General features: G+C 49.0%; 1 protein-coding gene and 1 pseudogene across 2 annotated transcripts; both read left to right on the top strand.

Moving 5' to 3' along the window:
• Positions 1-10,052: 10,052 nt before the first annotated feature.
• LOC120649648 (probable transcription factor RL9) lies at positions 10,053-15,191 on the top strand. Of its 2 annotated transcripts, none has more exons than XM_039926499.1 (6): positions 10,053-10,873; positions 11,060-11,136; positions 11,517-11,565; positions 11,670-11,946; positions 14,322-14,430; positions 14,759-15,191. In XM_039926499.1, the coding sequence occupies exons 1-6, from the start codon at positions 10,462-10,464 to the stop codon at positions 14,978-14,980; spliced, it is 1,146 nt and encodes a 381-aa protein (XP_039782433.1). In that variant the 5' UTR covers positions 10,053-10,461; the 3' UTR covers positions 14,981-15,191. The 2 variants fall into 2 exon arrangements, with proteins under 2 accessions (XP_039782433.1, XP_039782432.1); XM_039926498.1 differs by having other exon boundaries at positions 10,059-10,873; positions 14,750-15,191.
• Positions 15,192-19,135: 3,944 nt separating this feature from the next.
• LOC120648488 lies at positions 19,136-22,066 on the top strand (annotated as a pseudogene).
• The last annotated feature ends 2,751 nt before the right edge of the window (positions 22,067-24,817 follow it).

Here is a 24,817-nt window from a genome sequence, read left to right as displayed (position 1 = left end):
AGTACGAACCACCTACCCAAGGTCAGAGGTCAAATAAGCAATGCGATAGAAACAAGTCCGGCACTTGGTACCATCGGGAAGAGATAGTTCATGCTGAATGCGCTACCCCCAAGAAAGTTTCCGAAGGTAAGACAGTTGAGGAAGGTAATTTTTGGATAGTGCTAATATTCTGAGTTAACGAACATCTTCTCTCCTTATCGGTCACTTACGCGTGTGAATCTCGGGACGAGATTCCTTTAAGGGGGGAAGGTTGTAACACCCCGGTGTTAATTTCGATGCTAATCGGGTGCTTAAACCGCTAATTACGGACTTAAGCTCATCGTTAGCGTTAATCGAGTTCGTGCGGTAAATATCGTTTTAGCAGTATTCGATCGAGTTTTTGTCTCTGATCCGAGCTTCAAATCAAGTTGTGCCCAAAAACAAAGTTGTAGATCATCTTGTCCTCTACAACTTCTATTTTGGTCAAATTTCGGGTTTCAATGTGAAAATTTGAGTTTTGGGCGGTCAAACTTTGATCAATTTCAATTCAAACGAATTAAACCCGGTTACTGTGCTCTCCAGTGAACCGTACGCGCGCCCATGCCGTGAACCGCGTCGTCGCCGGCGACGCCACGCGTCGGCCGTCGACGATCCTCGCTCTCCGCGCGGGCGCATTCTATCCCTTCTCGAGGCCACGTTGCCCTTATCCAGTCCCGGTTCCGCCTCCGTTTTCCCCACCCCATCGTCTTCTTCCTTGGGCTCACGCCGAGCAAGCCGAGCAGAGCTCGCTGCCGGAGCTGCCCCGGCCAGACCTCACTGCCCCGCCTCGTTTCCTTGCGCTCAGTGCCGCGCGAGCTCGCCCCGAACCTCCTCCATCCATCCACGAGCGCGGCCGTGCCGTATCCCGACCGAATCGAGCCCGCGACCGCCGGCCACCTTTGACAACCCCGTCGAGCTCCGCCCCCTCTCGTCGAGTTCCACTTTCCGGCCTCCCTTCGCTCAAATCGAGTCGCCGGTGAGCTTCTCCGCGCGCCCCTCTCCCTTCCCAACCCTATCCCCGCTCGATTCCGCGGCCGCCGGCGCTGGACCACCGCCGCGCCACCGTGGTCGCCATGGCGCCGCCGCTGCGCCCGCTGCGGGCTGCCTCCGCGCGGGTCCCAGCCGCGCGGCCGTGCGCCCCCGCTCCGCCGGACCCTACTGGCCGCGACGCGCCCCGCCCCTTCGCCGGTCAGCGCCGCCACCGGCGAGAACGCCGCCGCCGCAGCAAGCCGCCGCCGCCCTGCGTGCTTCCCGCCCCGCCTCGCATGCGCCCTGGCCCCCCCCCCCCTCTCTCGCGCCCTGCTCGGCCGCGGGCCCCGCGCTGGCTCCGCGCGCGAGCCGCTGCGCTGCCCCGCTGGCCGGCCCATGGCCGCCGCGCGCGCGCAGCCGCGCCGCCGGCGTGAGCGGCCGGGCAAAACAGAGGAGCCGCCCGTCCCCTCTCTCTGTTCCACCGCCAAGTGGGGCCCACGGCTCCAGATTTGTTTTTCTTTTTGTTGTTTTCAGCTGAAAAGTTTGATAATTTCTACAAAAATGCAGAAAAATCCTAAAAATACAAACTAAAGTTTGTTAGGTTTCTAAAATCAAGGTCTACAGATGAAAAATATTTGTGCAGGTGAAATGTCACCTTTGCCCCTGCTTAAATTGTGTTTTGTGTTTAAACTAGTTTATTTGCTATCGGTTGTTTTGTTTGTCTAAAAATCATGAAATTTATGCAGTGGCCTAATATTTGTATGTGTAATCCTCTATAAAAATTTCAGGTGTGGGTGCTGTGCACTTTTGTGTAAGTTTAATTGTGTTTAGTTTAACTGGCTAGGGTTAAAGTAAATGCTTCCCATCGTCGTTAAATGTTGGAGATTTTATGTGGCATGCTTTACCAAAATCATTGTTATTCTGATAATCCTTGTGGCTTGATCATACCTGCAGGTTAGTCTTGCTTTTAATTTGATCCTAGCTAGGCTCTTTTCTTTATAGTTGTTGTATTTAATTCTTTCATGCATGCATGTGTTTTGCAACAAAACAAATCCCTAGTTAAGTTGATCCATGTTGTTCTAGGGTGGTATTTAAATCTTTCGAAGCGAGTTTAGTAACTTTTGCTTGATAGGAAACACTTCAGGCTAAAAGACATTTGAACCAGGAACCCGTCTCAGCGCTGAACCATCTCTTTTGAACCATAGTTAGGGCTGTGTTTTATCCATGCTTTCTTGTATGTTTACTGCATTGCGTTGCATCATTTCATGAGTTTCATGCATGGCATATTTTATTCGTGTAGACGCTGGAACCGACGTCGTCTACAAGCTGGTTGCCGGGCCGGTCCAGAAGCCTTTCGCAGGAAAACCGCAGCCAGGAGAAGTCGTTAATCAAGCTCCCGGAGAAACCACTAACCCTGCTGACCTGCAAGGCAAGCCCCGGAGCATAACCATAATTTAAATTATTCAATGTTTATTTAAGTATTGTGCATGTATGTTCTAGGAGTTGAATGGAACCATAGTATGCATGTTCCCTAGGTACCGTGGGCCTATACTAGTATGCAGGTGTCGATAGAAATGCTTTGCTAAATAGGATTTCGGTAGAAGTCGAGTGATTGCTGTCACTTGCGAGTTTAGGATCTTGGTCCCTTAGCTTTGGCTTGAAATGAATTGTTGAGTAAAGAGAAATGGAGACCGGGCGGAAATGAGTTGGTTTTGGTATGGAATAGATGGAAAGTAAGTTCCGCCTGTGTCGATTGAGGACCGTTCCGTTGTTGGCAGTGCTGATCGAGGATTGAACAGTACTAACCACATACCGGAAGTAGGAGGTAGTCGAAACCGGTAAGCTGTGTACCACCTTACAGCGGTGATTTGAATTCCGCCATGCTACGCTGGGCGTGGGAGTTGGCGGGTGTTGGATAGGATGCCGCCTCCGGGTTCTCCGGGAGTTCACTGCGAGGGGCCCATCACCTGGGTTTTAGCAGGCGCAGTTCAGATGCCGTGGTAATGTGGAAACAGTTGACGCGCGAGGCCCGACGGGGCTTACATGTGTCGTGTGAGTTAGGTCCACCTTGCAAGGTTAAATCGGATCGATTCGCCGTGACTCGCGGTTATGAGAGCCTTGATCTCTTTGTCACATCGTAGTAAGAAAGTGGAATGGAAACGGAATGGAAAAGACTGGTTTGGAGTTACTAAAAGATAATCTGTTCCACCATGTGTGTTTTAGATGAATAGGCGAACTTAGTAATACTTGATATACTAAATGGGGCTAAAATATTGAAAGTAAGGATTCACTTCTAACAGCTTTTCAGCAAAAACACTCCAGAGCCAAAAAGCTTTGCATGTCTAGGTAATGGGCTAAGTATACCCAGAGTCGGGTAAGCCTTGCTGAGTATTAGTATACTCAGGGTTGTTGTTGTAACCCCTTCTGAGCAGGTTGTGTCCCTGCGGACTTCGAGGAGATCTGTGCGTCCTGGTTTGGACAGCCGCTTCCTCCAGGTTGGACCGTCGAGTGGGCCCCGTCTTCCCCGTGAAGATTGGGCAGGTTGGCGTCACATCGATGGGCAGGATGTGGAGCTCACCTTTTATCGTCGTCGTAGCTATCGTATTGTATTTCGAACTCAGTTTTAAACTTCCGCTGTGCGTTTGAACTCTGTTGTTTGTATTTAAGACTTTTATGTAAAACTGGTGTTGTAAATTAATTTGAAGATTACTGTATGCTGGTAACACCTGTGCTCGTCTTCGTACGGGTCTAAGTGCAATTGTGATCCTGGAGTACAGTAGTTTAATCGGGATTTTACCCGACAGCCTGTCAGGTTACACCGTTTTAAGTGCACAGTAACTTGATTAAGTAATAAGATGATGGTTAGTGCATTTAAGCCGGTTTAATTTGGACGGTGCTGCTACAACCCAGTACTTGTTAGTTGATAGGGATAATACCTTGGTGTTGTTTTTTGCTGCCTTCTAACCATGACAGGGTCAGGTAAAGGAGGGGAGTCCCCTACGGACTTCAATGAATGCGTCTCCAAGTATGAACTTAAGAAACTTGTTGATGACCAGCGCACCTACATCGACGGAAAGTTCAATGAGATGATGCGCAGTATCAATGGAGTTGTCACACGCCTTGAGGATATTGAACAACATCTCCCTCAACAGCGACACCGACGCCACCCTCCTGATGGTGATGAGGATGAGGATGAGGATGTCGTCCTTGATGATGATGAGGATCGTGATGCGTACCGTCTTCGGCGCAATCGTCAAGGTATGGGAGGTAATCATAATCATGGTAACAATGATTCTTTTACTGAAACTAAATTTACCATGATTTCTTTTGCTGGTACTGCTGATCCTGAGGCTTATTTAGATTGGGAACTCTGTTGAACAAAAGTTTAATTATCATTTGGTTCCTGCTGAGCATAGAGTTAGACTTGCTACTAGTGAATTTACTAGCTTTGCTTTGTTTTGGTGGAATGATCTTTGCAATGCTGGTAATCCTGCTGCTGTGCCGCAAACTTGGCCTGTTTTGAAACAACGCATGAAATCTCGTTTTGTTCCTTCTTATTACCAGCGCGATCTACGTTTAAAATTGCAAAATTTAAAACAAGGTGATAAAGGAGTAGAGGAATATTATAATGAATTGCTTATTGGTCTAGCACGTTGTGGTATTCGTGAGGATGATGATGATACTAGTGCTAGGTTCTTTGGTGGTTTAAATCGTGATATACAAGATATTCTTGATTACAAAGATTGTACTTGTTTTTCCCAATTGTGCCATCTCGCTCTTAATACAGAACGGGAAGTACAGGGACGTCGCGTTGTCCAACATTCTTTCAGGTCCAACACTGGGAGATCGTTTCAGCAGCGTTCTGATGTTGAGAAGCCCAAGGCGCCTGTTGCTAAGCCACTAGCAACACCACCAGTTCATGCGCCAGCTTCTGAGGTAAGCAATGTGTCTACTGTGAAGACCCAACAACACAAGAAGCATGCTACGCTTGAAAGGGGGTCTTTGAGTAGATCATCTCCAAACATTGTGTGCCACCACTGCAAGGGAATGGAACATGTCATGAAGGATTGTCCAAGTACTCGAGCTTTCATCGCTGCACCTGATTGTAATAGATATGTAAGTGTTAGTGATGTTGAGGATGAATTGGTTCTTGCAGCTAACTTTGTTGCAGATTTGGAGGACGAGGGTGAGGCAATTGATTCTGCGGCTGCGACAAAGGACCTTCCTAGTCTTTTTGTGCAGCGTGTGCTGACTTCTAAAGCGGAACATGAGGATGAGGAGAAAATCCAACGCAAGAATTTGTTCCACATGTTTCTCCAAGTTAAGGATTGTCGTGTTTTCACCATAATTGATAGCGGAAGTTGCAGCAACTTGGTGAGTTCAGATTTGATCAAGATGTTTGGTTTGCCCACTCGTTCTATCCCTCAGCCTTACTACCTTGAATGGTTCAACACTAGTGGTAAGACTAAGGTAACTAAATCAGCACGCATATACTTTTCGGTTGGTTTTTATCATGACTATGCTGATTTTGATGTTGTACCTATGCAATCATCTTCATTGTTGTTAGGACGACCATGGAAATTTGATAATGATGTTGCACACCATGGTAGAACTAATACATACACTTTCATCCACAAGAACAAAAAGATTGATTTGCTTCCTTTATCCCCAGCTGATATTAGGAAACATTTTAATGAGTTTGCTGCAAATGATAAGAAAACACCTCCTAGTAATGACTCTTGTGATGCTCAAACTAATGGAATTAAATTGAAGGATGGTGTTTATATTGCTACTACATCTTCTGCTGCTGCGTTATGTGATAACTCTAATGCACCTTGTTATACAATGTTTTGTCGGGATATGTGTTTTATTAACAATGATCTTATGCCACATATTTTGCATCCTGCTGTCACTAACCTTTTGCAGGAATTTGATGCTGGGATGGAGTCGAGGACGACTCCAATTCAAGAAGGGGAGGATGATGAGGACATCGCCATACTGGACATGCACGAACCGGCCTCATCTCCAAGTTGCAAGTCGACTCCAACTCAGTTTTCACGTTCATCTCGGATTCAGCCAACACCCCTACACGGTTTTGGCGATATCTCCCTCATACGGAGTCGGAATGAGGTGATCTTGGATGCGTTGGAATCGTGACGACGAGACGCTTCTTTTGGTTCTAGTCCCAGCTCCAGAAGCCTCTTGGATCATTCTATGTAACCACGGGAAGGTGTTGCGACACCTGTTTTGGGCTTTTTCAGGCTTTGTATCGTGTCGGGCCTTAAGCCCAAGTTGTGGGTGCCCCCCTGGTCGCCCCCAACCCTCGGATGCCCCCTTCTCCTTTAAACTCAGTAGCCGCTGCCGTTTAGACTTGGGTTTTGTTTAGTTCTTGTGTTTTCCTTCGAGAAACAGAGATTGATTCGTTGTAACTGTGGCGACAAGTCCTTTTACAGTGATCCAGGGTCCCCGTTCTTGACCTCCTTCACTGTGTCGATTAGTCCTTTGGAATCGAGTTCTCGAACCCCTCTTTGTTTCGCTTCATTCATATTTGCAATATTAGATTGCGTGTTTACATCTTTTTGCTTGTGTTCTTCGATTCGCTTGTAGGAAAAGCCTTCTCGGCGAAGTCAATCAAGTTGTGGTTGATTGATAACCAACGGAGCAGTGGTGTAACGGTTGCTTGACTTCGAATCGTGCTGATTAGAAGCCGGATCGCCAACATCACACACTCCACCAATCGAATTTACCTCTACCTCTCGGAAGATCGGATGTAGCTCTCGTCAGTTCATCACAAACGGATGCATGCGGGTGTTTAGATTCTCCACATATGGCAGGTTTCGCACTTTCAACAGTCTGCAAAAATTAAACCACTAAATCAAACCACAGCATCCCTCTGTATTATTCCTGCTTCTTGTGTAGTCTTCTCCAACCTCCAAAAGCGTATGCGAAACAGTAAGGACGACGGCCTTTGCTTGCTGAGCGAGCGAACTAGTAGGCCGGTGAAGGAGCTGATCGAGGATGGACGACAGGACAGCTACATCTTATCGTCCTGCCAGCTATAGCTAGCTGCTACACTGCATACACCACAAGCAACAACTCCCCTCTCGTGTCACTCTCCATCATCCCCTCTCGGATCGGATCGGAGTGCTCCGCGTCGTGCCGTCGCACTCCGCCACATTCACTCTACTACGCCCCTGCAGCCGGCCGGCCACGGCGGACGGGAACGGGAGGCCCCTTTTCCCTTTCATGAATATGGAAAGATCCCCGGCCGGCGCACACTGGCCATTACGCCTCTGCATTGCTGAAAACGTGCACCCCCAAGGTCCCAAGGAGGGGCAGTCGATCGTCAGCACGGTTTTTACACCTTCGTCTCCTCGGTCCCGCACTGCAGCTAGCCTGCAGGTCATTCAGAGATCTATCAAAAAGCTATACTATCTTTGCAGAGCAATGGGTAGCCCTTGGTTGGCTTGGACTGGTGTCAGACGACCCTACTACCATGTGTTACCTTTGTGGCTCGCACTGGCGGCTCTGATCGATTCCTCACCAGCAGATAAGACCATCATCTCGGCTCCTCAATTCATCTACTGTTGGGTTTTGGCTGAATAAGCATATGTGATAGCCCCATATCTGTAGTACCAGCTAGGATCTCAATCCAAAACCACTCTAAATATACACTGGCAGGACTGTGTGAAGGCCAGAATTGGAGCCCACCACACACATCTCCATCTGTTGTGTTTTATTGTCCTAGCATAGTGTTCATCTCTTGACTTTGACCACTAATGTCTATAAAGTGATGAGTACCATTTATTACCTTCATATCATGAAGATTACTGTAGCAAATTTGTCATCAAAATAACCAGTCTACATATCATTGCATATTCAACGTAACAACATTGCTAACGGTCTACTGTGTAGCAATGTTGCTACACATATCATAACGTACAGTTATAACGGCTACTGTGTAGTGGATGAAAGTGGGTGCGGTTATAACTGTCCGGTCATCAACCACATGATGAGGCTGCAAATTTTCACTACTCACATACTGATGAAAACCAAAGATTACAAACAAACAAAATGATTTTTTTTCATCAGTAAGTGCTCGACGGTCACCAAATAATTCTGCTTCAAAAAAATAAGCTGTTTTAGTTCCATGTGAAAAAAAACTCTTCTCCCACCTCCATTATATTCAACTGCAGATAGAGTATAAAGTAGGGGTTTTTGTCTACCGGACACTCTCAAAACAATAATTTGTGCGCTGCACATCGAACTTCTTGATTTAGTCTACAGCACATCTTGAATCTGTGTTTTTGTGCCTTGCAAATTGGCCCCTTTAAACAAATCTTTTACCGTCTAGGAGGTGAGAGAAGGCCGGGTAAAAAGACCAAAATACCCCCACAACCTTATCTCCTCACCCTATCCATTCGCCGCGCCCACCCCCCCCCCCCCCCCGCCCCTGGACCCGCGACGGCGGCGCCCCGCCGCGAGCGCATCCGCCGCCCTTCAGCGCGCGCAGCCGCCGCCCTTCTGTCCGCACGAGCGACGGCGGCGCCCCTCCCTCCCCTTCCGCCGCGCCATGGCGGTCTCCCGCAGCCGCCCCGCTCCGCGGTCTCCCGCTGTTGTCCGTGCCCCGCCCGCCGCCAGCCGTGCCTTGCCCAGCCGCCGACCGTGCCCCGCCCCGCCGCCGGCCATGCCCCGCCGTGGGCCCTCGATGTGCCCCGCCGTGGCCCCAGTGTCGTGGACGAGCGGCGGTGTTGCGGACGCGTGCGGGGGGCGCGCAGACTCCGCGTGAAGGGCTGCGGCCTCACGGACGCGCGCGTGGGGGTGCGCCGGCTTCGCGTGAAGGCTGGCGCCATCGCGGACGTGCGCGGGTGGCGCGCGAGCTCGGCATGAAGGCATGCGGCGTTGCGGCGTCGCGGACGTGCGCACGCACTGCCGCCAGCAGCATGGAAATACCTCTCCTTCCCCAACGACCACGTGATGCTGCTCGGGTGCTCCGACGACGAGTTCACGGTGCGCATCATGCCGCGCTTGGAAAGGCTTGGAGCAGCAAAGCCTCCGCGAAGCCAATGGCGACCTGCGGCCGGACGGCTGCCTCCGGCCAACAGCTGGGACTCTGTCCGTCTACAACCGCGAGCCGCACTATGACGCGGTGTTCTGGGCGCTCCCCGAGCAGGAAAAGTGTGTGCCGGTGCCGGTGCCGTCCAGGGAGTCGGAGGCGACCGTGGGAGGCCGCCATGGCGAGGCAGAAGGGGAGGGAGGGAGGATGGAGAGGGAGATGACATGTGGGACCCGCAGCAAGGGCACTTTAGTCCTTTTATCGTTTCCTCTCTCCTATTCAGTTAGAAAATATAATTTTTAATAGGAAGAATGTGCTCCATACAAATTTGTGTTTTCATGATGTGTTCCAGCCTAAATTGAAGAGTGGGATGTGCTGCCCACTAAATCACGTTTTGGTGGTGTGCTGTAGACAAAAAAAAAAACCCTATAAAATAATTCATCCACCTGAAACATCATGGTACGAGAGAGACGAGGTACGTTTTGAACCTTCACCGCACACCACTACAGCTCATACGTTCCCGTGTCAGATTGCACATGAAGCACGCCAGGAGCAGCAACTGTAGCACCATTATGGCCTTCAAATACCAGTACCTTCAGCTTATACAACCTGCCCCTCCAAAGCTTACATACTGCCTCAGTACACCCTTCTTTAAGCAGCATTCCCAAGGGACCAAATCATACACCACTCATGACCTAATCACCACGGGTGTGTTTAGATCCGCAAAAATCTGGTAGAAAAGATCACATCGGGCACTGCAGCACACTGTAGCACTTTTTGTTTGTTTGTGGTAAATATAGTCCTATTATAGGCTAACTAGGCTCAAAAGATTCATCTCGCAACGTATATCAAAACTATGCAATTAGTTTTTTTATTTATCTACATTTAGTACTCCATGCATGGGTCATTTGCTATATTTAATATTTCGATGTGATTTTGATGTGATGAAAAATTTGAAAAGTTTGGAAGAGTTTCGGGGAAGTGAACACAGGCCACATCTTCTTTTGCCCCTCATCACTACCCCCAGGCTCTCTCCTTTCCCCCCTCTCTCTCACACTCCTTTTCACTTGCCACTTTGCTCAAATCCACCATCTCCACACACCTCTTTCGTTCTCTTTCTCAGTGACTGTACCACTGTCCTGACTTTGCCATCTCTCTCCTCGTCTCCTTTCCTCTCTCTCTCTCTTTCTACTATCTTCTTTCCTCTTCTTTGATCACCAGGGCGGACCACCGCTGATATAGCTCCTTCATCCCTACCCTCCATGGCCTCGGCTTGATTCAAGAAGTATATGATCGCCGCCTGATCCCAAGAAGTAGTGGATCATTGGCTAGGAGTTTTTGGAGTCCGTCCTCCATTCCATTTGATCGCTGTGGTAGGTGCAAGCCCGTGACCTTTTTCCATTGCTTGATCTCCTCCAATGCTGCAAAGGAACCTGCCGAATCTCTCCCTCCGGATAAGCCCGCCAGCCGCCTCGTCGGCCGCTGCTTGTGACGCACCGGCGCTGGCGAAGACTCCGTCGCCAGAACCAAGCATGGCGCCGCCGTACGCTGAAGGAAGCGGCGAGGTAGGGTTCTTCGCAAACCCTAGCCCCGGCGCGGAGCCCCCGGGGCTCAGCCTGGGGCTCGGCACGCCGGCGCTCGGCGGCGACGCGGCTGGCCGCCGAGACCACCTCGAGCCGCAGGGATGCGCGTTCAAGCGCGCGGCCACCAGCAGGGCCTCCCTGCCGGCAGGCGGATCGAAGCGGAGCTCCCGGGCGCCGCGGATGCGCTGGACCACCGCGCTCCACGCGCGCTTCGTGCACGCCGTTGAGCTCCTCGGCGGCCATGAGAGTAAGCACATATTACCATTTGCGCCACGGATTAATTCGCATAATCTGATGAGATGCTTGCATCATTTCTCCTTTGCTTATTCCGCGTCAGCTTATTATTCATTCATGCTCAATTCTCTGACGATCTTTCTGGCGCGCGCGCGATCCGTTCTCGCGGCGGCCGCCCGTCCCTGACGACTGCCGGCAGGAGCGACTCCGAAGTCGGTGCTGGAGCTGATGAACGTCAAGGATCTGACGCTGGCGCATGTCAAGAGCCACCTTCAGGTACGTGCAGCAGAAAGAGAACTAGAAAAAACGAATGGCACATATAGATAATGAGCTGCCACCAGGAGTGTACATTGATACACAAGCGCGGAGAGAGAACATCGTGAGTATAATCTTGGTGCATGAGGGCTCCTTTTTGTTTTTTTCACCACTTTTATGGGCGTTCTTACTATTGGTAATAAACTACTTGTCGTCCCTGGTGAATCTTGGTCGAATGCTAGGTGACAAACGAACGGCCTCTAGGTAGCTTGGCCGCAATGGAAGAAGGACAGGACACACATGATACTTTCACCGTGCATCGCGCATACGCGACACAACAAACTAACCAGGTCAGCATGATAACTAATAATCTGTTTTAATTTCCTGCCCTTGATTTGCAGATGTATAGGACAGTGAAGAGCTCGGACAGATCGTTACACATCGCCACAGGTATGTAGCAACTCAAAGCTAGCGCAGATCTCATGTGGACAACAGGACGAACGTATTTCATGCCGTGCTTGCAATGTCCGATCGTTCGAGCATTGTGGTCGCAGGCGAGGCGTTGCCGCTGCAGAGGACGGCGACAGGGATGGAAGCGGCGGCGGCGGCGGCAGGAGGAGGAGGTGGTGGTGCTGCCGCTGGAGGTGGGGTGGTAGTGGTACCAGTAGTGGCAGCAGCATGTGACGACATGGTTGGGATCTGCAGCTCTCCTTCGGCGGGCTCTGCGCCGCCTGCTGCGGCGACTACTTCCGCTGCTCACTTCCTCTGTGCGCCACCAGCAACTGCTCCACTGGCGGCAGCACCGTCACCCCCTCCACTCATTCCCCCGAGGTCAGTCTCCGCATGTCACGCCTTCATGTATCTGTCTGCTATTGTTACTGCTGTCCCGGGGTTTTACAGTCGCTTCTGCTCTGACCAAGAGCTAATTGGTCGGCTATGTTACCTAGTTTAATTTTTCTAAAAACAATGCATGTGCAAGTGCAACACACCACGCTTCAAGCATTTCTGACTTTGTTTTTTTTTTCAAAAAAAAAACTTTGGATTGAGTAGGCTCAAGTTGTTATCTCAGTTTGCACACAAGTTCTTTATTTATCGTACTCGACTACTCGTAGGTGCGAAACTTCTTAGTTCTTACCAGTTAATTTTACTACCTCTCTTCAAATCACAACCTTTGATTGAACCTAGTAGTAGCTAGCCGTAATGACAAGAGTAGGACAGTGTATGCATGAAATGCGCTTATGTTTATTTGACAACGGCAAGCAGCATTTTTTTCCTCTTTTTTTTTTGCTAATTTGCAAATATCAAAAGGCGTGATCACCTGCTAAAAAAAATGGTGGGGGTGTTTCCTTTCTTGTATAGAAGAAAGAATACGGAGGCTCATGGAGTAAGTCGCATATATTTTATACTATATATGTAATATATACTAGCTAGTAGCTCGTGGATGTTGATTCTATGGCCCAGATATATAGAAGTTTGCACAGTTGCACGAAGAGGTTGGTTTACACCTGATACGTTGTCATTATACTATATTACAAGAAGATGGATTCGGTTCAAAACAACACTATTGTATACGTGCATGTGCTTCTTCAAAGGGCCATTGCACACGCCAGCCCCACCATGCATGGACACGCTCACACATATGAAAGTTCAAGAGATACTGGTCCTGGTGGTCCGGTATATCTTGATATTGATGTTATCAAGCACCTCACCATCCGTATGTGTTGGAGTATACATACTCACCATTTTGCCTGCAAGCTTCCAACTCCCACATGCACATCTAGCTCATTTAGAATTTGTAGCAGGCTAAAATAGAAGTTTAGGTATTTATTTCTAGTCTAAAAATAAGATCAAGATGCATCGTCCAAATACTTTGTACCCGGCCCATGACTTCACTGACACAAATTCCTGGAGCTAATATACCAAAAAAAACTATTGCATCTGCATATGGATTTGGTGTAACGAAAGGGCAAACAGAAAAGGCGATTGTCAAATTTATCCGCCAGTGGTGGAACACGTGAAAAAAAATGTTCTCAAATAGCTATTGTTGTTGTAGTACTGATTCTCAGAAAGTTACTGAACAAGAATTAATATTCTGTTTTATCGATGCTATACTTGACCTGAGCAGCAGCAATATTCAGCAGTACTATGTAATAGAGAAAAATGCCTGCTATATATATATATATATATATATATATATATATATATATATATATATATATATATATATATATATATATATATATATATATATATATATATACACCCCTTTTTCTTGCGAGCAATATCTTCTCTCCTGCCTCCCCAGTGAACCTCGACAGACAGCCCCCTCCTCCCCCCCCCCCCCCACCCAATTTCTGATAAAAAAAAACCCCGGATTATACACACCTAGTACGTATATATTTATCCCAGGCATGGACGGAGCGACAACTAGTGTTTTCGCTGTAGCCAATATGTCCCCCTGCCGACCTCTTCCCCGTGTCGTCACGCATCCATGCACGCTTCTCCTTGTCCGCGTCCGCGCCCGTAGCCCCAGCCATCATCACGATCCGTCCTGAGGTGCTCACGCCGTCCCTGTCACTATGGTGGTCAATCGATCTTTGCGATAGTGCTGCTGTTGTCTTGGCTTTCTGGGTCATCATGCATGTAAAAATATGGATCACGCGGGTTGAGCTAGGAACAACGGGACAGTGTTCCAGGTTAATTTGTTGACCTATGGTGTCCGGCCGGCCTCCTGCTCATCTCCAGTGAAGCAGCCATGGTAGGGACAAATCAAGGCACCCATAGTCCCATATGCTGCAGCAAGGCACCAGAGCCGGTCCTTCACTGTGCATTAGCACTGGACAGCACGGAGCAAGGCTACAAGGAAATATGGAAGCTAGCTCGTGCGTGTCTGCAATGATGAAGCATATATACATGCATGCATGCACCCAAGGTTTAGCATCCGAAGTATTTATGATTTTTTTTAGGAAAGTATTTATGATTATTCTGTAGCGATGCGTGGGCAGCCTTGATCTGTGTCTACACACTTGTGACTTATCGTGTGTGCCCAACGGGCCTGCTGAAACTGTTAACCTGCATCTCTGACCACGGGTTAAATGGCTAAACAGTGGGTTTCACTTTTTAATAACGAGTACTACTACTGGCAACTGCATGGAATTGATAACGAGTACTACTACTGACCTGTTGATTTGTTGATGAGCACACAGGACTGACCACGCACCAGGAGTGCTGGAGAAAGGTGCTGCGATTGTTGTTGACTCAGTGCACGGGTGTCAGAGACATAATTTCTCACCACCAGTGCTTCATGATACTCAGGTACGTCGTCCACACGCAAGAATTATCTATGCCATTTTCTGGTAATCCCACCATCCATACAGCCCACATGTGACTGTTTGCACTATACTACTGTTTGAGTAGGACATGACACTGTAGATCACTATGTAGTATACTACTGATCAGGACATATATATAGTCATATGTGGATTATAAAATTATACTGTATTCCTCTGAAAAAGTATATGCCAATGCTCTGAAATAATTTGGGGCAGTATATTCCTTTTAACTTGGAGAAAAATGTATTATTTATTTATTTATTTATGGCTGTATGTGTTGTCATGGTAAATTGGTAACGCAGCATTATCAGGAAGCACAAGAAGAGGCGAACCGTCACCTGGTTATGGGGCTGCACGGAGGTGCCGAAGCGGTCGCTACAAACTGCTCGAGCCCCGCGAGCTCTTCTTCTCCGTCCCTTGCAAGCGTGGAGCTGGTGGCAGACGACATGTACGCACCGAACCTGGAGATCTCCCTCGGGAGGCCGGATTGGGGCATGGAGCGTCCGGAAGAACTTAGCCTGAAATACCTGTGACACAGGAACAAGGGACTTCCCTTTTGGTTCCGCTCAGCTAACAACCGACCATTGATGGATCAACAAACCACTGGATCAGTCTGTTCATCAAGTAATTAAGCGCATGGATTTGGTATTTGGCATGGAATGAAATCTATAAAAAGTTGCGAGTGCATGGTTTAATTTGAACTCTTTTGGAAGCATGTGAATGGTACAGTATGTTTTTGGACTACTACAGGAGTATCTAGTGGATGCTTATCTGCACTCAATCCGCATTGAAAATAGCATGAGACGAGAGAGAACCTGGAAGCTGCGCTTCCTCTCTCGAGGTGCATGACGGCGCTGAAGAGAGACGAGAGCGTAGCAGTAATACTCGAGAGAGCAATGGCGGCCGGAGCTAGGACCGATGGCCGCGACGCGATGGCCGCCGAGCAGCAGCCGGCGCCAGCGGCGCCGCCGGCCCGGCCATCTTCCTTTCTTTCACGGCACGCACGCTGGGTTTCCGGCTTTCCGCTATGTCTCGCGCATGCGTTCTGGGCTTCAGGAGAGTTCTCGTTCCGAGCGTCTTTTTTATTTTTATATTTTTCAAAAACATTTTTTACAAAAATATATTTTCGATTTCACAATTTACAGTTTTATACCCCTACCGCCCGGCAGGGGGAAGGCAGTGACTTATATGTAAATAAAAATAATTTTTATTTGCGCGGAGGCCCTTGGCGGGAGCCTGCCGGGCCCCGCCGGGCGGCAGGCCCCCTACCGCCCCTCCACTGGGCGGCAGACTCCCCCGCACTGTATAAAAGGTTTCTCTCCCCCCTCCCCCCTCATTTGCTTCCCACGACATCCAGAGAGGGGGGGGGAGAGAGGAGGGGTGAGGGAGGGAGTTGTAACGGCGAAACCCTGCCGGATTTTGGATCCGAACCGTAGGTAATAAATATTTCTCAACTTTCTCAATCTAAATTTTTTGTATATTTAATTCTATAATTAGTGTATGCAGCAGTAATGATATTTTAGCGATTTAGTTAATGTTTTTAATATAATTTAGGTAGAATTAAGATTAGTTTTTAGAAAAACCAATTAGGTTTACCAACCAATTTTGTGGTATTGATTAGTTGTTTTCAAGACCAGGCCTTTTGGATGACAACTACAGCGTTGGTGTACGACGTTTACATTGAGGCTCACTGACCGGACAGAGTCAGGAGACAGTTCGGTCAAAGGCAGTTGTATCCTGTGCCGTCAGCATTGGCCACCGGACGTCCAGGTAGAGACGTAGGGCCTCCAAAGCGACACACCTACTCCACAGACCACGTCCACGCTCAGCGTAAAAGAGGTCGACATGGCCGGGGTGGCCGGGGTGGTTAGGAGGAGCTTCTAGTTGTTTCTGTATTTTTGTTATGGACATGTTGTCATGTTATACTTATTTCGTTCTCATGCATCACCTATTTCGTTCTCATTTGTGTATGTGTATGAATTGCTAACTTATACTTTTCATATTCATGTACTTTACTAATGGTTTTTATTTGTATCCAAAATATCTAAAACCACATCTAATGGCCCATTGCTGCAATTTTGCGGGGAGGGGGAGCCTGCCGCCCCCCTGACGGGCGGCAGGCCCCCTGCCGCCCCCACCTGCCGCCCGGCAAGGGGGCGGCAGCGGGGCGGCAGGCTCCCGCCAAGGGCCTCCGCGCAAATAAAAATTATTTTTATTTACATATAAGTCAATGCCGCCCCCTGCTGGGCGGTAGGGGTATAAAACTGTAAATTGTGAAATCGAATATATATTTCCGTAAAAAATGTTTTTAAAAAAATATAAAAATAAAAAAGACACTCGTTCGGATGCAGTTAGGCCCAATCTGCCATCTCGCGGCCCACCAGGCTTATCGCACTGCGAATCCAGCCCAGTCCAATAACATCGGTTATTCCAGCCCACGACAATGACATCGGTTATCCGCGGAATACTGCTGCATCTCCCTCGAAAATTTAGGATAGATTGGTGGGAGAGTATATTGACCATGCAGCCTCTACGGTTGGAGTAGAATCCACACGCCGCAGTCAATTAGTTAAGGATGTTCGCATGGCTCCGTGCAGATTTGATTTGTTGCATGCTTTTATTTGGCCACGTTTAGATGTAAAATTTTTGAAAGAGAACCTTGCTATATTTTAGAATATTAAATGAAGTCTATTTACAAAACTTTTTGTATAGATATTATATAAATCGCGAGACAAATCTAACGAGCCTAATTAATCTATAATTAGCGGATAACTACTGTAGCAATACTATTGCAAATTATGAATTAAGTAGGCTCATTAGACTCGTCTCGCGATTTACAACCCATCAGTGTAAAAAGTTTTATAAATAGATTTTATTTAGTACTACTTCATGCATGTGTATGTGATATTTTTTGTCAAATATTTTTGGCATCTAAACACGGCCTTGTTTGAGACGGTGCATGAAGAGGGAGGGGTGCGACGAAAATCTCGAGGCTGAGCATCATGCATTTAAATGGATTTTTCAATGATTGTGGATCCATATAATTGTCTAACAGTTAGGATGTTTTGTTTTGTGGAATGAATTTTGAATCCCATGATGATTAGTTTTTTTAAAGGAGGGAGCATGAAATTGTACTTGTCAACTGGCGATGAGGCGATGAGCTGAAGAGAAAGGTGGCTTGCCCCGTCTTCTTTCCGTCCCCGGGGTCTCCCGGGGTCTCCACATATGACAGTGCCTTTCGAGTTGCATGAAATTACAATACACATATAAGGGAAAGCTATCACTCACATGAGTGATTTGAAGCATCTCCTCACTCATTTTTCCCCTCAAATTCTTTCTTTCTTCTCCAACTTCGGCGAGGTTAGAATTCGGTTTAAGATTTCGGGATTGACGGGGCTGGTGCTCACCGCCGGCCTTAGAAGGAGGGCCGGCGGTGGCAAGCCGGCCCGATGGCGGTGGTGAGCGCGGGGGCAGCGAGGCTTGTGGCGGTGCCGCCGCCGGCCCGGACAGAGGAGGAAGGCGGTCGGTCCGGGGCAGGGGCGACGGTAGCGCGCAAGAGGAGCCGGTGCGGCGGCCGGTGCCAAAGGGTTGGCGGGGGCCGGCTCTGGTATTGGAAAGCTGGGAAGAGCTATCTGGAGGTAGAAGATGAAAGGGAATCGTTAGATTTTTATCCAGCGGTCTAAAAATTAAGTGAGAAGATTGAGATTCTCCCTACACACAATTGTCAATTGCCACCTCCTCCCTATTCAATCCCCGACTCGGTACTGGTTCACTCTCTCCTCCCTCGCGCCATCGTGCGGCTCTCCCTCTCTCTTGTTTCAAAAAAAAAGACACTCCCTCCCTCTCACTCGCGAGTCGCGACTCTAGCGGCGGCGCTAGGGTTCGATACTTCGATGTACCCGCCGCGGCGAGCGGCGGGCGGCGGCCGGAATGGCGGTGTAATGGATGGATTGGGCGGAGGAAATCCTGATCTGGCAGCTCGGTGGCCTGGAGGCGCGGGCATTCATCTGTGGAAGCTGCTGTCCCACTGTGCCGCGCTGCTCCTGGACAAAAAGCACCGCCTGCAGCGGCGGCCACCGGGTTGCGCCGACGCGGGGTTCCGCGGTGGTGTTAGCAAATAAGCCACGGCTTGTGTGCGTGTTTGAGCTGTGTGCATATGTCGGGCATGAGCGGCAGGAGAGCTGCGGCCATGGCGGCCCGACGTGTCATGTCGCGTCGCGTTCCGGTGTGTTGGATCAAGCTCGAGCCAGCAGCGGTGCTGCGGTGGGCTCGATCCGAGTTGGTTAGAGGGGAGGCGTGCGTGCTGCTGATCCGTTAGTGCGTGGCCGTGTTGTGCGGGCGAACGTGTCGCTGGCAACGTCGTGCGGGTCGCACGGGATAATGACGAGAGTGCCGGGCGTGGAGGTTAGCTCCAGCGCGCCTCAGCTATTTATACCCCCAGTGCTCATTCCTGTTGGGGCGCTGGTTCCATTTTAGTGTAAAGAAGGCAAGATAAGCATTCGGCTCCGCGGCGTTCGTCGGAAAAAAAACAACTTTGGACTAATCCCAACAGTCGGGCGGCGCCTTAAGGAGAGCAAGCTGCGGGAGGCGCTGGTGAAGGCGCTGGAGGAGGCGTCAGAGGATGGCTGCCTCGCCAAATCCCGCGACGAGGCGCTCTTCGATGGAGGGGACGGTGCGGAGGACGGGTCGGTGGGGCGGTCGCGGTCGCTGGCGAGGCTCCAGGCGCAGCTTGACTTCCTGCGCGCGACGGCGGTGGCCGCGGGCCGCGCGTTCCAGTCGCCGGACGCGCTCCCCATGCTGGAGGAGGCGCTCGCCACGTTCCTCGCCATGTACCCCAAGTACGCGTCCGCCGCGGACGTGGATCGCCTCCGCGCCGACGAGTACCCGCACCTGGACAAGGTATGCCTCGACTACTGCGGCTTCGGTCTCTTCTCCTACCTCCAGAGCCGCAACCCTGCCGACTCGTCGGCGGCATTCACGCTCTCAGAGATCACCGCCAACCTCAGCAACCATGCGCTCTACGGCGCCGCCGAGAAGGCCGAGCACGACATCAAGACCCGCATCATGGATTACCTCAACATCCCCGAGTCCGAGTACTGCCTCGTATTCACGGTCAGCCGTGGCTCGGCATTCCGGCTGCTCGCAGAGTGCTACCCCTTCGGCACCAACAAGCGGCTGCTCACCATGTTCGATCATGAGTCCCAGTCGGTGAATTGGATGGCGCAGGCCGCGCGCGACAAGGGAGCCAAGGCGTACTCTGCCTGGTTTAAGTGGCCCACGCTCAAGATCTGCACCACCGAGCTCCGGAAGCTGATCTCCACCAAGAAGCGGCGTCGCAAGGACTCCGCCACTGGCCTTTTCGTGTTCCCTGTGCAATCAAGAGTGACGGGGGCAAAATACTCTTATCAGTGGATGGCATTGGCTCAGCAGAATCACTGGCATGTCCTGCTCGATGCTGGAGCTCTGGGTCCTAAGGACATGGACTCGCTGCGGCTATCGCTATTCCGTCCAGACTTCATCATAACGTCATTTTATAGGGTGTTTGGCGCTGACCCAACGGGTTTTGGCTGCTTGCTGATCAAGAAGTCGGTAATGGCGTGCTTGCAGAGCCCGAATGGGGGTACAGGCGCAGGAATGGTGCGGATTGTGCCGGTCTTTCCACAGTATCTTAGTGATTCAGTTGATGGGCTTGATGGTGGCCTGGATTGGCTGGAGGATGATACTAAAATTCCAATTGAGGAGAGGTCAGCGTCAAACAGTCACTGTGCATCCCAGTTACCTGCATTCTCGGGTGCATATTCATCAGCTCAGGTGAGGGAGGTGATTGAGAGTGAAATGGACCAGGACAGTTCAGAAAGGGGTGGTGCCAGCATAATATATGAAGAGAGTGAGAGTGCTTCTGTTGGGGAGGTGATGAAGAGCCCTGTGTTCAGTGAGGATGACTTATCCGAGAACTCCTTCTGGGTTGATTTGGGCCAGAGTCCACTTGGTTCAGACCATTCAGAGCAATCAAGCAAAGGGAAATTGGGATCTCCATTGTCGGCATCCTGGTTTTCTGGTAGGAAGAACGTGAAGAAAGCCTCGCCGAAGGTGCCATCAAAACTGGCAAGGAGCCCTTTTCATGCCAACCATATTATATCATTCGATGCAGCTGTGATGCAGCTGTGAGGTCGATATCACAAGAATCAGGGCCTGTGAAGGTGGTTCCAGATGAATATCATTCACACACTGACATAAAGAATGTCATTCCTGCTCGTGAAATTGAAGATAAGGATGCTAAAAGAAACAAGAGGTTCATTAAGTTTTCTTATGCCAATGGTCCTGCTGAAGGTAGTGCAGCCTCTTTTTTGGGGAATTGTACCACCTGTGAGAACGGCTCCACTCTGGAAATTTGCTCAGAAAGTCAGGCAGAAACTAAAGAGAGTGCAATCAGAAGGGAAACTGAAGGTGACTTCCGTCTACTGGGAAGGAGGGAAGTGCACCATGGCAGATTCAGTGGTGGAAGATGCTTTGGAGTTGAAGAATTGGAACTAGTGTCAAGTATGGGTCGTAGGGTATCATTCACTATGGATGATGATAGGCTCTGTCGTAATTCGGATGCTGGAGAAACATCTGGGTATGCAGTGGCTAATGATGGTGACGATGCATACAGTGACTATGATCAACCTCAGGATGGCAGGAAAGAGCCTGAAATTATCTGCAAGCACTTGATCATGTGAACATGCTTGGACTTAGTAAGACGACACTTAGGTTGCGATATCTAATCAATTGGTTGGTGACCTCACTATTGCAGCTTCGGTTACCTGATTCGGGGGGTGATGAGGGGGTACCCCTTGTCTATATATATGGTCCAAAGATCAAATATGATCGAGGAGCAGCAGTTGCATTCAACATAAAGGACTGCAACACTGGAACCTCACTGATCAATCCCCAAATTGTACAGAAACTAGCAGAAAAAGAAGGCCTCTCATTGGGTGTTGGGTTTCTAAGTCATATACGCCTCACGGACGACCAGAAGCATGGTGTGGTTGATGTGGGGCTTAGCTCTTCCTCACCAGCAGCAAATGATCGCAGTGAAAAGAAAAATAGCAAAAATGTTATTATTGGGACCGAAGTGGTCACTGCTTCTCTTGGGTTCCTTACAAATTTTGAGGATGTCTATAGGTTTTGGGCATTTGTTGCGAAATTTCTGGACTCGTCATTTCTTGAGCAAGAGAGGTTATCATCTATTCCTGAGGATGCATAAAGGTAGTATTAGAGGATTCCAGTTTATGTCCAATTCATAAATATAGAAGGAAGGAGGTGAGAGTCTAATTGAGAGGAGGATAGAAGAAGCAATTTCAAGGTGCTTCTGTATATTGCTTCTGCAACCAAGTATCTCCACTTGGCATCATAGGGCAATACTTAGTGGTTTGACTGGTATATTCATTCATTCTTCTTTTTCTCCTTTTTCTAGGCATGCGACTGTTTTGTTTGTAATTTTTTTTTTGGAGGTCTAGATGTACCATCTAATTATTTTGATGAGATCCTTTCTGTGTACTTGTTTGTAAATTGGCTCCATTGACCATGTAGTACACTCGCTCACTTGTATGATTGTTGCAACATGAATAGCATGATGATAGATGATTCCCACCCAGTTTTGTTGTTGAATTCTCTAGTGTCTGCTGTGGTGTTGTGATGAATTCACCGATTTAAGTACATGGCAATTTGGATTGTGCCAGTTTCAGATGACATTGAAAATAATGGTCTACTAGCTGCGGCTTTCTTTGAGCTTTCATTCTAGATGATATTATTTTGCCTCTTTTAGCTTTACTGCTAGCATTAAGCAGCAAAGTTGCCGGTTAATCATGTGACAATTGGTTAAAAAAGCGAATCCTGCTGTGACTGAAATTGCCTGCTTCCTAACATATGCTGACCCTTTTGTAGGCGCTGCTGTTAGTTCGAAATTTTGTATTGTGGTGATCACTTGTAAAGCTTATCGAATGTCGACGACAGGGTTGTTGAGGTAGTAGTTTCTTGGTGCATTTCGCTGTGCTATATCTGAAAAGGGAATTGTTCTATCTGCTGGCCTTGTCTTTTTGCTTAACCTCGAGGCGCTGAAACGCTGTTGTTGCCTTTGCGGGAGCAGAGTTGAGAGTTGGATGCTACTCTTCCTAATTATAATTCATTTGATTTTTTAACCATAAATTTGACCATTCTTTTTAAATATTTATGTAAAATATCACTTCTTTTGTGATGGCTTGCTTTGTTTATAAAATTTCTTTAAAAATAATTTAAATTTAACTATATTTGTATATTTTTTAAATAAGATGAGTAATCAAATTTAGGATAAAAAATTCAAACAAAGTATAATTTAGGACGTGCGAGAGAGACATCCGGGACAGCTTGATGGCATGGCATGGCACGCTGGCAGGCGGCAACCAGCACACTCCAGCAAGAGAATGGTGTGGTGATTTTTTTTTGAAGTAAAATGGTGTGGGGATTTGACCATGTTCTCCTGAGCACACATGCCCATGTGGGTAGTGCTAGTGCGAACATAGGTAGCGAGTTTCTTGGCACGAGCACCTACTTTTGTAGTCAACCCCACTGAATCTGACGACACAGGTTGAGGGCGAATACGAGGTGAACAAACATTTGGATCGAAGGATTGCCGGATGCTAAGGATAAGAGAGAAAGGGAAGGAGAAGAGGAAGAGGGGATGAGAGGAACAAGAAAGCTAAGGGTATTTCAGTCCAAACATTTTTATAAACACAGATTGAAAGAGTAAGTAATGTCATGTCTTCAAGAAATGTGAAATTACAATGGCGCGTTTACAATATGACGAATAGTAATGGTATATCTTCGAACTACGATAATTATAATGGCACATATTCAATTAACTCTAAGATAAACCAAATTCCACCGGAAAAGAAGTTGGTCTGGGATGGCAACATCGTCAGAATAGTCAGTCAAGCCAGTCCACGACAAACATGTCGCACCGGGCCACAGCGGCCGCCATCGAGCCCACGGTAATCGCACGACTCCACCCACGGGCTCGGCACCGAGCTTGAAACTGCCTGCCACGGCCGGGCCCTATCGAGTCGAGGCGCGTGTTACGGATACCGACTAGCTTTCTGCCGGTTCCCCCGGATACCGGATGCCTCCTGTGGGCAACGCAAACTGAGTTGATCAGACCGGCGGCAGGCAGCTTCCATTCTGTGTGCCGGGCATGGAAGCACGCCCAGGGCCCAGCTGATTCCCACCGAATCCATCTCCATGGACACCACAAAGCAACCACTCTATAAATGGGGTTGGCCGATCATCGTGCCGCTTCCGTCCTCCAAAACATCTCCGTTTCTGCACTCATCAAGTCATCAGTCATCACCTGTGCGTGCTCTTCCTCCTGCCTACTGGTCACAGGTAACCGCGATGTCGGGCCTGATCGATATCTGGACGCTGGAGCGGGAGAGGATGGTTCGTGCCGGGGGCGCGCCGGCGGCGTTCAGCTCCGTGGCCTCGCTCGGCGCGAGAGCGCGGCGAGCGTCGGTGGCTTGGTCTGGATGTGATGGGCGGAGCAGCAGCGCCCCTAAGCCCTGCTGCGGCGATGGGGTTCGAGCGCCCGGTGGTGTCGCGGTCACGGACGCTGCCGAGAAGCAGGAGGCTCCTGCTGCTGGCGGTAGCGCGCCGGCGCTCGTCCGGGAAGATGCTTTTCTGTCCATCCTAGTCGATTGCTTCGGCCAGTAGTAGATCTTTTGAACATAGGTACCGAAGCTGTAATCAAGATAAAGTAGTTATCATCAAGTGGTTCTTGTGATGCTCTGAAACATCAAGTGGTGTCTGTGTTTTTTTTTTCTTTCTGAAAATCACTGGTAGAAAGGCCTGATCGATGTCTGAGATCAAGATCGTTTTCATGCGCTAGAAAGTTCAGAAGCAACAGGCAAGATACATCGATAAGATCCAAATTCCAAAGTGGAAGCGGCCGCGAGATGTAAACTCGTCACAATCACTCAGCCATAGACCGATAGACGGGATATTTGATCTCAGATACTTGTCAAATATCTTCAGAACTTGGAGAGATATTTCACTTCCTAGCTTCCAAAGAAGATCACTTTCGTGCAACCTTTTCTCCCTGGTTCAACATCTGTCAGGAACTCGGAGATGACACCTGACGCGCACGACGGAAGAGAAGATATTGAGTTTGATTTGATCGGCTAGATAGTCAGGCTATTCTCTGAACTCTTGAAGATTCTCTCAAATTTGCTGTCTGACAGACAGCAACCTGGTGCGTTTTCGGCCTCCCGGAGTATACCATGGATCATCGCGGGGAAACGGCGGCGTGCACACCGGTATCGACGTGTCGTGAGAGTCCGAACGGCCGCTGGACAACCAGG

Source organism: Panicum virgatum, chromosome 9K (assembly GCF_016808335.1).
Source record: "Panicum virgatum strain AP13 chromosome 9K, P.virgatum_v5, whole genome shotgun sequence".
NCBI classification, from domain to species: Eukaryota; Viridiplantae; Streptophyta; class Magnoliopsida; order Poales; family Poaceae; genus Panicum; species Panicum virgatum.
The sequence above is the reverse complement of the archived record's forward strand: the minus strand, read 5'-3'. Positions and strand labels throughout refer to the sequence as shown.

Excerpts from the sequence above, each read along its gene's own strand:
- LOC120649648 (XM_039926498.1), top strand. The coding sequence starts at position 10,462 with ATGCTGCAAAGGAACCTGCCGAATCTCTCCCTCCGGATAAGCCCGCCA. Across the intron at positions 10,874-11,059 it reads GCTCCTCGGCGGCCATGAGA|GAGCGACTCCGAAGTCGGTG; the intron begins GTAAGCACATAT and ends GACTGCCGGCAG. Across the intron at positions 14,431-14,749 it reads CAGTGCTTCATGATACTCAG|CATTATCAGGAAGCACAAGA; the intron begins GTACGTCGTCCA and ends TTGGTAACGCAG.